This window comes from Cervus elaphus, chromosome 23 (assembly GCF_910594005.1).
Source record: "Cervus elaphus chromosome 23, mCerEla1.1, whole genome shotgun sequence".
NCBI lineage: Eukaryota > Metazoa > Chordata > Mammalia > Artiodactyla > Cervidae > Cervus > Cervus elaphus.
The window spans coordinates 63,413,052-63,425,903 of NC_057837.1; the positions used below are offsets into that span (position 1 = coordinate 63,413,052).

At 36.3% G+C, this 12,852-nt stretch overlaps 1 protein-coding gene and 1 non-coding gene across 5 annotated transcripts in view; one reads left to right on the forward strand and one right to left on the reverse strand.

Annotated features, from left to right (window-relative positions):
• ITCH (itchy E3 ubiquitin protein ligase) overlaps positions 1-12,852 on the forward strand; it is a 97,138-nt gene that overhangs the window by 48,613 nt on the left and 35,673 nt on the right. For all 4 annotated transcript variants that reach the window (XM_043884921.1, XM_043884922.1, XM_043884920.1 and 1 more), the window contains 5 exons: positions 2,046-2,203; positions 2,914-3,103; positions 4,281-4,376; positions 6,941-7,115; positions 12,001-12,070. In XM_043884921.1, the coding sequence (XP_043740856.1) occupies positions 2,046-2,203; positions 2,914-3,103; positions 4,281-4,376; positions 6,941-7,115; positions 12,001-12,070 (689 nt within the window). The remainder of the gene's footprint in view (positions 1-2,045; positions 2,204-2,913; positions 3,104-4,280; positions 4,377-6,940; positions 7,116-12,000; positions 12,071-12,852) is intronic.
• On the reverse strand, positions 10,340-10,470 carry LOC122682319. The gene has a single exon (XR_006337335.1). It is a non-coding gene; the product is annotated as a small nucleolar RNA SNORA18 (small nucleolar RNA).

Here is a 12,852-nt window from a genome sequence, read left to right on the forward strand (position 1 = left end):
TGCATTTCTTTTTCTTGGTGAGATGGTCTTGATCACTGCTTCCTGTACAATGTCACAAACCTCTGTCCATAGTTCTTCAGGTACTCTATCAGATTTACTCCCATGAATCTATTTGTCATTTCCAGTGTATAATCATAAGGGAGTTGATTTAGGTCATACTTGAATGGTCTAGTGGTTTTCCCTATTTTCTTCAATTTAAGTCTGAATTTTGCAGTAAGGCGTTCATGATCTGAGCCACAGTCTTGTTTTGCTGACTGTATAGAGCTTCTCCATCTGTGGCTGCAAAGAATATAATCAGCCTGATTTTGGTATTGACCATCTGGTGATGTCCACGGGTAGAGTCATCTCTTGCGTTGTTGGAAGAGGTTGTTTGCTCTGACTCGTGCATTATCTTGGCAAAATGCTGTTAGCCTTTGCCTTGCTTCATTTTGTACTCTAAGGCCAAATTTGCTTGTTACTCCAGGTATCTCTTAAGTTCCTACTTTTGCATTCCACTACCCTATGATAAAAAGGATGTCTTTTTTTGGTATTAGTTCTGTAAAGTCTTGTAGGTCTTCATAGAACTGTTCAACTTCTTTGTCACTAGTGGTTGGGGCATAGACTTGGATTACTGTGTTATTGAATGGTTTGTCTTGAAAATGAACCAAGATTGTTCTGTCGTTTCAGAGCTTGTACTCAGGTACTGCATTTTGAACTCTTGTTGACTATGAGGGCTCCTTCATTTCTTCTAAGGGATTCTTGCCCATGTTAGTAGATACAATGGTCATCTGAATTAAATTCACCCATTCCCATCTTAAAGTAGTATAGAGAGGCAATACTCAGAGTCTCAAGAAGGTGTACAACTCAAAAGGAGTTTAAGACTCATCACCTAGGGGAAGGGAAGCAGTGTCAGAGCTGATTCTTGCTGCATTCTGTTCATGTTCTGAGGTTGCTTGGTCTTCCTGCAACCTTCCTGATTGGTGCTGACTGCCTGTTACTGAGCTTTTCCATTTATTCAGAATAAGCATTTGAGAAACGCCCACAGCAGTGTGTGTCATGCCCTACTGTTCACACAGATCATCTGGAGATCTTGTTAAAACACTCTCTCTGATATAATGCATCAGGAGTGGAGTCTAAGATTGTGTGTTTCTAACAGGCTTCTGTGAATTGTGCTTGCCTCTGGTCCAAATATCATAACTTTGATTTCTGGGGACCATAATGTGAAGATGGTTTAATACATGGTACTGCCTCTGTTTTGGTTTCTTGAATCTATTAAATTTTATTCAGGATTGCCACGAGGTCCAGGGTATGAATTAGTGCAATCCAGTTACCAGGTAGTAGGTTATCAGAGCTTTAGCTGAATCATCTCCAAACTAGCTAAATCATGCCTTGTAATCAATGATTCCCCTGGGAAAAGGAATTGGCTATACTTAACTAACAGTGGTAACTTTGTATATGACATTCCTGTTAGTGTTCCCCCACCTTTCTTTCTCTCCAACTGAAGTCATTGCTCTGAAGAAATGATAGTTCCTTTAAAAAAAAGTCTGTGGACACCTCTCTCCTTGGAACATTTTACCCTTTTCTGGGGTAGAAGGAGAGCACATAGCCCTCGGAAGTAAGTGTACTTCCTTCTCCTGCTGTGGAACAGTCAGCCTTGTTACCAGACCTAAATATTAAAGAAATAATGAAAACCAAGAAAATGACGACAAAGTTATCTGTGGTTGTGATAAAATAGTGCCCTTTCTAAGTCATTTGGAATTTTGAGAATTTGACTCTGTTTCTGTTTATGCGGGGCCTCTGAAGAGTTATTTGAAATCTGAACCAGCATACCTTACAGTTCTGAATAGTCCCAACTATTTCTGTACCCTTGAGTAACTCCTTACTCTATTTCTAGATGTGTTCTGAGAAGCTGTATGTACATCTGCCTTAAGAGCTGTTTATATATTTGGTAGGGCTGGCCAGAAATTAGGAAGCTTTTCTCAAGCTCCTAAAAGTTGTGGTCTTCCTGTTGGTTTTCTGTTAAATTTAAAGAGCATTCTTATTCCCTTCCCTGCCTTTTTACCCAGAGCGAACGCAAGTGGATCAGATGACCCTGAGGATGCAGGGTCTGGTGAAAATAGGAGGATCAATGGGAATAATTCTCCATCACTCTCAAATGGCGGTTTTAAACCTTCTAGGCCTCCAAGACCTTCACGACCACCTCCACCTACCCCACGTAGACCAGGTGTGTATTCTAGGCATACAGTAGGGATGTAGATCTCAGTACTGTTGATTATAAAATTCTATTTGGGAATTGATCCTCAGGCAAGTGTTAAGAGACACTGGTAGGTTGATTTTCAAGCTGAATTTTTGCATTTAAGTTTTTGGCCAAGAATAATCTTTCTATAGTTAATTAAGATGTGGCCTGTTCCCTAAGTTTTTCCGCCAGGGTTGAGGCAGATGCTCTACTGAGAATGAAAATCATGTGTGTGCTGTGAGTTCCCTGGTGGCCTAGTAGTTAGGATTCGGGGCTTTCACTATTGTCACCTGGGTTTAGGAAACTGAGATCATAAGTGTGCCCAAAAGCAGGAGGGGGGCAGAAATCACACATGTGCTATAAACGTATAGGCAGTACAGATAAGATTGCACCTTTCTCTCTGTGTTTGTACCTGTGTTGACATAAGCATTTCATAGAGTCAAGGATCTGTTTGCTTATTCTTATTATATCCTTTTAAAAAAGATAATCAGTAATTGGCAAATAACCTAACAATGGTAAATGCTACTTGGATTTTTAAAGCAAAAATCATGCAAGTCAGCATTTCATGTAGTAAAAATGGAAACATCTATAGTTAGATGTTAAAAATAGAAACATCTATCGTCTACCTCTTTATTTAAAATTTTGTCCTGATTTTAAATTTCTAAAAATTGTTTTTCTGTTTTCCTCAAATCTTAAAGCGTCTGTCAATGGCTCACCATCTACCACTTCTGAAAGTGATGGCTCTAGTACAGGCTCTCTGCCACCAACAAATACAAATTCAAGTACATCTGAAGGAGCAACATCTGGATTAATAATTCCTCTTACTATATCTGGAGGTGCAGGCCCTAGACCATTAAATCCTATACCTCAAGCTCCCCTCCCACCTGGGTGAGTAATTGTTTTTGGTTAACATTTGTTTTCTTTAGGCTTCTGCATAAACTTACTAATAAGGAAAGTAGTACTGAATTCCATTCTTTTAAAAAATATCACTGGTTCTGCATGTGTGTTGAGAAGTCTAGAGTCAAACTGAACAAAATAGCTTGTCATATTTGAAATTACTCCCTCATTTTAAAGCCAACTAGAAGAAAAAAAAAATTTTTTTTAAAGAAGGATTCTGAGCCTTAGGAACTTACCAAGGCCAAGTAATAAAATAGTTGCCTAATTCAGGTTGCCTTTGCTTTGAAGGGAAAATATCACTTAAATTTTGTTTCTTTGCCATTGTAAAGTCATGGAAGAGTTGAATTTAGGAAACTGAAAAAAATGCAACTCAATCTCATGTAAATCTCTACTTATTATTTTTAAAATTAATAATGCTGTAGTAAAGTTATACACAGATACATTGTGGCAGTTAAATTAATCCAGAGTTCAGAATGCTAATCAAAATTAACTAGGTGATAAATTAAGAAACCCATGATGAGGATTTTAATTGCTAAAGAGACTATATTATTTATGTGGGTAGTTAGGCCATTTTCAGTTTTGAAAGCCAGATTAGGAAATTCTTTGTGTCAGGGATTAGCGAAGAGAATCTGGATGGGTTCTCTTAGAAGTAACTGGTTCTTCTAAACTCTGTTGGTTTATTCCTGTCTTTTTTACTTTGGGGGTAAACCTACCAAGGAAACTAGAATACTCAGGTTGCCTTTGTCCTTAAGACTGCAGGGGCACATCTGATAAAGTCTTATTCTTTGATTTCAACTTTTCTAGAACCCAAACTGTCCTTTGCCCTTCATTTAACAGCTCTCGGTCTTTCTTCAGATTTTGTAACAATAATTGCAGTTTTCTTTTCCACTCAAGTTCTTTGTGTACTCTGATCAGATTGAAACAGATTTTGTCACCTGAGTGCATTGCCTCACCCTCTTTAGAAGTAGAAGACATCTCCTAGAGCAGATACTTAAGCAGGAGAAATCTCATCCACTGTTACCTTCAGGATAACATTTCTTGACTTTATTCCTAAATTCCTTTGGTATCTGCTTTATATACTGAAATGCTTATTTGTCTCAACTCTGGCATTAAAAAACCAGGCAACTCATACATGTAGCTTATCAGCATTTTTAATTTTGTGTTTAAGTTGGGAGCAGAGAGTGGACCAGCATGGGCGAGTTTACTATGTAGATCATATTGAAAAAAGAACAACGTGGGATAGACCAGAACCTCTACCTCCTGGGTAAGTGTCTGAATTGGGGGAAAAAAGTATTCAGAACTATAGATTACATCTGTGAGGCTTCCCAGGTGGCGCTAGTGGTAAAGAACCCTCCTGCCAGTGCAGGAGACATAAGAGACATGGGTTTGAGCCCCAGGTCAGGGAGATCACCTGGAGAAGGGCATGGCAACCCACTCCAGTTTTCTTGCCTGAAGAATCCCCTGGACAGAGGAACTGGCAGGCTACAGTCTATAGCATCACAAACAATTGGACATGACTGAAGCGACTTAGCACTCACACAGCATAGATTACATCTATACAGTTTCCCTGTCTTCCTACTTTTCCTCTTCTGTCTGTCTTGTTTCTATCTACTTTGCTTTATGATGGGTGCAGACTGAAAAGAGATTTTGGGAATTGATTTACTATGATGAAATATGTTTATTTTCACTCATTTCTGACCTAAAGAAAGATTCCCTAAGTTTACTTTGTGAACTTTTACCTGGCTCAAACTGCAGGGTTTTAAGAGTAGGTTTTTTCCCCCCTTATTTATTTTTATTGACGTATGGTTGATTTACAGTGCTGTTAATTCCTATTGTACAGCATGCTGCTCAGTCACTTCAGTCATGTCTGACCCTTTGTGACCCTATGGACTGTAGCCTGCCAAGCTCTGCTGTCCACTGGATTTTCCAGGCAAGAATACGAGTGGGTTGCCATTTCCTCCTCCAGGGGATCTTCCCCACCCTGGATCTCCTTCATTGCAGGCAGATTCTTTATCACTAAGCCACTTGGGAAGCCCCTGTTGTACAGCATAGTGATTCTGTTATACATATATATGTTATTTTTAATATTCTTTTCCATTATGGTTTATCATAGAATATTTTTTCATGGGAAGATAATTCCTTTACAATGTTGTTAGTTTCTACTGTACAATAGGATTAGTTTTTTTTTTAAACTGGATAAGAATTATAGACTCTATCATATTTATGGTAAAGTTCTTATAAAAGCTAATATATAATAGCAAACTCATTTTAAGATATTTGGAGAAATATTAAAATGGGATATATTAATACATGGTGTTAATCATTTAACATATTATATAAAATAATTGGATGGCAGAAAATATTTTTATTTGAGGGAAGCCAGGAGTAAATACATGAAAATATTTAGTCTTGCTAATAATCTTAAATACACACCTAAAAGGTACAGTTTTGCTTGTTAAATTAACATATAATATCCAGTTTTGGCGAGATTTTAGGGGAACTTTGCCTCTTAATGTTGCTGGTGGTAGTATAAAGTAGTTACAGCTCTCACAGAAAGTATATATAACTGTAGTAATACCCATACCCTTAGTAACCCTCTCCAGGAAATGTATCCTAAAGAAGTAGTGCAAAGGAAGAAAAAATTTTTCGATACATAAAAGATATTTATTATTTTATCACAGTTGGCCTGCATGCACAGATCAAAATAGGGGGGAAAATTTCAGGGTGTCCCAAAAGACAAAACTTGAATTTGCCATGCCTTGGCAACTGTTTACGTAACATTTATGTTGTATTGACAACTGTTTAGCATTTACATTGTACTAGGTATTGTTAGTAACCTAGAAAAGATTTAAGGTGTATGGGAGGATGTGCCTGGCTATCTGCAAATGCCTTGCCATTTTATATGAGGGACTTAAGTATCCAAGGAATGTCCTGGAACCAATTCTGGATAATATTAAACTAATAGACATAACCCCAAACGACCAGCCAGGTAGACATCAAGTTACTTTATCAGTGTATACTTGAATGTTATGCATCCATTTCAAATGATAAATAAAATAGTTCTATTCTTGTGAAAAAGTGCTTTTCCTGACATCTATGAAAGCACTTGCACTCTCTGGCTCTCACATGTGTTTCTGTTCCTATTAGGATTGCACCAGTGAAAAGAACATTTCAAAGAAAATGAGAGCTTTTGTCTTACTGACTTGAGACTTAATCAGTTAAGATATATGTTTCAGAAACCTGACTGATACGTCTTAACTTTTAAAAAAGAGATTTTTATATACATTCCTTTTAAGTTCGCTTATAGACCATTAAAAAAATATATAAAAGGTCCTCCCTGGTGATACAGTGGATAAGAGTCTGCAATGCTGGGTATATGGATTCGATCCCTGGTCCAGGAAGATTCCACATGCTTTGGAGCAGTTAAGCTCATGTACTACAACTCCTGAGCCCATGCTCTAGAACCCTACAAGCCGCAGCTACTGAGCCTGCATGTTGCAACTCTGAGCTCTGCTGAGCTCACATGCCCTAGAGCCCATGCTTCAGAACAGGAGAAACCCACACATTGCAACTGGAGAATAGCCCCCACTCTGCACCTACAGAAAACCTACACAGCAACAAAGACCTAGTGCAACCAAAAAATAATAAGTAAATTTAAGTTTTTAAAAACTGTAAAGTACATATATATAAAAGACTTCAGGTAACTGAGAAGTAGTTGTGCAAGGTAAAATCTTACCAAATCTGTACCAGGGCTAAAATGAAGTCCTACTTAATTCTTAACTGTTTCACAAATATTTGTTGAATTCAGTTGTTTTTATCCTGATATAGCTGGGAACGGCGGGTTGACAACATGGGACGTATTTATTATGTTGACCATTTCACAAGAACAACAACGTGGCAGAGGCCAACATTGGAATCCGTCCGGAACTATGAACAATGGCAGCTCCAGCGTAGTCAACTTCAGGGAGCTATGCAGCAATTTAACCAGAGGTTCATTTACGGGGTGAGCATATGTATTTGGCTTTATAACCTTAATGAGTGTTTACTGTTAACCTTTTCTTACATATAAAATGTAAAGCACTAAAAAGAAAGTACAAATAGGATGGCAACCCAGTTGTTGCCGTTGATGATATTACTATTTTTCTACCTTGTTTCCCATAGTCTGTGTAGGTAATTTATTCTTTTTAAAATTTCCTAAAGTTCAACTTCCCTTGCTTTGTTAAAGACAGTTCTGACAACTTAAAATTTGTTTACAAAAGAATAATAAAATCCAAGCAGTGTAAAAAGAATTCAAACAGTTCTGAATTTAATACTGCCTAGCTTAGCAGAACATTAGACTGTTTGGGTCTAACAGCACCTAACTCAAGTGAAACTCATGATAGAATTGAATCATTTTGTAACATGTAAAGGTAAAATTTACACAATACTTTATTTAGTGCTTGAGAAGACTAAAGAAGTTTGATTCCTTATAGAATTATGTTAAATATATTATTATGACTTTGAAACCATATTATCTTTGGTATCAAAATGTCTCCTTTCTGGAAATGGTTTAAATTTACATAAACCAACTCACCAAGAGTTCAAGAGAAGCCAACCCTCTCCATTGCCGTCTCTTCCCTTCTACTGCCATCAGTATCATCTCTGTTAGAATCCATCAAAATAAATTCTTATTCTCATTAGGCATTACCTTTTTGCCTTTTCTCCGTATTTCTGTTTCTTGGACTTTGTCATCATAATAGTTACCACTCACTGATGTAGATAAATTTGCACCTTGCTCAGCAGCTTTCACTTCACCACCTGGTTATGACTAAGATAACTTTCTTTCATGTAACAATTTTTCCTGCCAACTTCTGCAGGCAGCTGTCAATGTTTTCCCCTTCCTGGTGGTTTTAGAAGTGAAATTAATTTTTGTCTTGTCTACCTTACAGTTTTTTTTTTTTTTCCAGTGCTGTTTTACATCTTCCTTTCTTTCTAAATTATAATCATCTGCAGTATACCTGGTGAAATTTCTTTTAGGTTTGAATGCTTAGCTGGCTTGCCGCCTTTAAAGCTAGTTTCTACATGGGTGTCCAGTGGAAAGAATAGGGGCTTTGGAGTCAGACACATCTAGGTTCGAATCCTGGTTCCACAGTTACTTTCTCTTTATGACTTTGAGTAAGTTCCTTAACCTCATCAAGACTCATTTACTTTATCTATACAGTAGATCCATAGATAAAATTACCTCAGGTTTTTTTTTTTTTTTTTTTTTGGAGAATTCTATAAGATAAAGTTCCAGGTTTTTTTGGCACATATTAAATGCATAGAAATGTCAGTTTTCATCTTTTTTTTTTTTATCTTTTCTCTTTTTTCTCTCCCTGCATTTCTATCCACAAATGCAGATGTGCATTTTAGAATACATGATCTTTTATTTTTATTGAAGTATGGTTGGATTACAATATTTTATTAGTTTCAGGTATACAATGTAGTTATTCAAATTTTTATAGATTATGTAACATTTAAAGTTACTGTATTGACTCTATTTCCTGTGCTATATAATATGTTCTTGAAGCTTATTTATTTCACATGTAGTAGTTTTTTACCTTTTAATCCACCTCTGTTTTGCTTCCCTCTTCCCACTGGTAACCGTTAGTTTGTTCTCCCTATGAATCTGTTTCTATTTTGAGTATTCATTTGTTTTACTTTTTATAGTTTTATAGTTTTAGATTCCATATATAGGTGATAACATACAGTATTTGTCTTTCTCTGACTTACTTCGCTAAACATGATACCGTCCAGGTTCATCCACTTTGTTGCAGATGGCAGAATACCATTTTTTGGGGGGTGCTGAATAGTATTCCATTGTGTATATATACTATATATTCTTTAGTTATTCATCTGTTGTGGAACACTTAATGTTGCTTCTATATCTTTCTTGGCTATTATAAATAATGCTGCTGTGAACATTGGGGTGCATATATTTTTTTGAATTCAGGTATATATATCCATGAGTTGAGTTGTTCTGTCATATGGTAGGTCTCTTTTTAGTTTTTTTGTTGTTTTTAGGTTTTTTCTGGCCATGCCACGCACTTAGTTCCCCAATCAGGGATTAAACCCAGGCCCTCTGTAGTGGAAGTATGAAATCTTAACCACTGGACCACCAGAGAACTTCCTATTTTTAATCTTCTGGGGAATCTCCATACTGTATTCCAAAGTAGCTGCACCAGTTTACATTTCCACCAGTAATATACAGGATTCCCTTTTTCTGTACATCCTTGCCACATTTGTTATTTGTGACATTTGTGATAATAAGCATTCTGATGGGTGTGAGGTGATCTCTCACTGTGGTTTTGATTAGTGGTGTTGAGCATTTTTCATGTGCCTGTTGGCCTTCTGTATCTAGCATATGATCTTTTAAAACCCTCTTTTTAAAGACAGAAAATTCCTAAAGCACCCACATTGTGTATTGCTTCATTGTAACTTAACCAATTTGATACTCTAACAAACTTTTCTTGAATTGCACCTTTTATTCATGAACCATTTTTCCTTTTCTCCTGTCCACATTCCTACTCTTCACTCTTGTTATAGAGTGGTTCTAAATTATAAAGAATTTATATATATATATATATTATATATATAACTACTCTAGTTATGAACTGAATTGAACATTCTTAATACTAGCTACTTAAAAAGTGGTGAGGTGGTGTTGAGAAAATCTGTTTATTCGGTAGGTGAAGTGGCCTTTGTTCTGACCCTGGTTATAGGGCAGCAGATGCTCATACACTCAGCATTTTTTTTTTTTTTCTGCACAGAGGTTTCTTTTTATTCATAACATAGGCAAAGTTATTTAAGTCAATAAATTTTTAAGGATTTTCACATGTCCTGATTCTTTCCACTGCCAGTCACCATAGTTCCTCCAAAGTTGTCATCTTCAAGGCAGCCCTACAAAAAGTTCTGCTCAATCCACAGCTGTGATGCCATAGCTGTTTTAGTTGGGCTTCTCTGATCTTCAGTGGAGTGCACTTCAAAGTTTGCCACCTGTAATCTTTAAGATCCAATTTCCTCAAGCAGTTCACTATAGGATCCTGTTTAGGGTCAGGAGATGGGATGTCTAGTTCTCTAAAAGCTTATCAAGTTCAAATCATATTAATTCCTATGTTATCACACCCTAGAACTTGACAGAGATCGTTGGGATATGCCAATACCTAAGATAAAAAAAAATTGTTAGGTTTTTCATAGTTTAATAGGCAGCTATGTCTTGTAGTTCTTTCCCACAGATCTAACAGGTAGTTCTATGAGTAAAGGAAACTACATAGTTACTCTATGAGGCGTTTCCAACGACGTAGGTTTATAGAAAAAGCCCCATCGGGATAGACCTCAACACACTCAGCATTTTTAACCTCAGAGTGGATATGGTTGATGATGGATCATTGTGTAATGGCTCTGGCCCATGGCTTCATTGTGCTTGTCCTTAGCTTATCTGTCCAGGGAAAGTCAGTGGGATAGGCTTAGGTCTTAGAAAAATTATCAGAGCAGTTTGTCATATGCTAAACTGCTCCAAACTGTTAACAGGTTCAAACCTTGTATAGTGTGTCTCCTTGGCTTCCCTATTCCCTATTTTTTCGTTACTGTGTCTTTCAGGAGCAGGGCCAATCCTTGACTGGTCTAACTTCTTTGAGCTTTTAAATGAGAAATGGAGTATCTGTCATATGCTTTTAAAACTTTTTAGTCAGCTAACTCAGTTTCCATAATAAATCAATGATATGGGGCGAAGAAGACCAACAGTGGAGGAAACTGTTATAAATTTAGACTTAAGAGACTAAACCAATATGCAGTATGATAATTTTGGATTCTGATTCGATCTAGTAAGTAACCAGACACATTTAATTAGGGATTGTGTATTAGATGATAAAATTAACATAGAGTCTTTGGTAGGTGTAATAATGATACTGTGATTGTATAAGAAAATGTTCACAATTTTAGGCGTACTAAAATAGTGAAATGATGACTGTTTTTTCCCCCTCTTTGTTTGCTCAGCAAAGAATATGGAAGAAAAATAAATGTTGGCAGTTTTGGTTACTGTTGAATCTTGTTGCTGGTTACATGGGGTACACTATCTTATTTTACTTGTGTAAAATACTTATTTTACTTGTTTACTTGTGTATTTTTTCCCATAATTTTTAAAGCAATTAGTCTATTATTTATTTGCCTTATCTTACAGACGAAAGGGTTTAACCGCATCTTACTGAGAGACCACGAAGTATCCCCCACTTTATTACATTTTTAAACTAAAACACACTCATTAACCCTTCATCCTACACACTCAGTATGACTTTTGCTTCTCTTTTTCCAGTGGTTGCCTCCTATTTTCCTTTTATCTAGCTAGACCTCTCTCTCCACCAGTGTGATAATTTCAAATAAATTTTTGAAATCTCTACAGTTCTAGGCTTATCAGCGCCTTCCACACTGGAATTCTTTCCTTTTGCTCATCTGATAGCCTATTCTTCATGTTCCTCCAACTCTCTTCTCACGATTTTAGGGTTAGAAATACAAGATTTTTCTCAGCCAGCTGATGACTGAGTACTGTTACTCTTAAGTGACTTTTGTAGGGTTTATATATTTCTCTAACTTACTGATTTAAAGCTAAGTAAGGGGAACAATGGTCAATTTGGGTGTAAAATTACTTGTAATACTTGAATATCAGATAGTTTCAAATATTGACAGATTTTTTTGTTTTCTCATGAGAATGCATTGACTTTCGTTCTTGACTTTCATTCATACTTCTCTAAGATGTGGACTGTATAAGAGTATGTTATGTTGCACATGGCCAGGAAAAGGCTTATCAGAATTCATAAGCTTGCTTTCCAATTATCTGTTAGTTATTTAACCATTTTGGGGATGGTTCTTTTTAGAATCAAGATTTGTTTGCTACATCACAAAATAAAGAATTTGATCCCCTGGGTCCCCTGCCACCTGGATGGGGTAAGTCACGTGTATTTTTTAAATTAAATTCAGTCATTTTAACAATTACATATTTATGGATGATAAACCTTGCTCTTGCTTGAGTGAATATCTGAGATTTTTGGGTGTCTTGGTTTAATTTGGAGTGCCAAAATAGGCATTAAATTCCCCAGATGTTCTAAGTTACTCTTCTAAAATTTAAAAGTATTTTGCCCACTCAGCATAAGAAGGACTGGATTATGATACTTAGGAAAATCTGGATGGACCTCCAGAGCATTATGCTTAGTGAAAAATATTCATTTCAAGAGATTATGTTCTAATATGATTCAATTTATATAACATTCTTAAAATGACAAAACTATAGAGATGAGAAATAGATTAGTAGCTGCCAGGAGATAGCCACTGACTGGTAGGTGGTTCCAAATATAGGAGTTAACATGAGTGGTTCTTACGTAGTGGTGGAACAGTTCTGTCCCTTGACTATGGTGGTGATTACACTGATTTGTACATGGAATGAAAGTGTATTGAACTATATATTACAGAAATGAATTCAAACTTTAAAAATTAGTAAAGATTGAGTTAAGTTTATAGTCAACAGCAATGTATCTGTAAGTTTCCTGATTTTGATACTCTGCCATAACTACATAAGATGTCATCATTGGGGTAAACTGATTGAAGGGTATATGAGATTCTTTGAACACTTTTTGCTTCATGATACAATACTTATTTCAAAATAGAAAGCTTTAAAGATGATTTTGATCATATTTGTGCTTTTAAAACACAGTTCAGAGGTTGATAGAGTT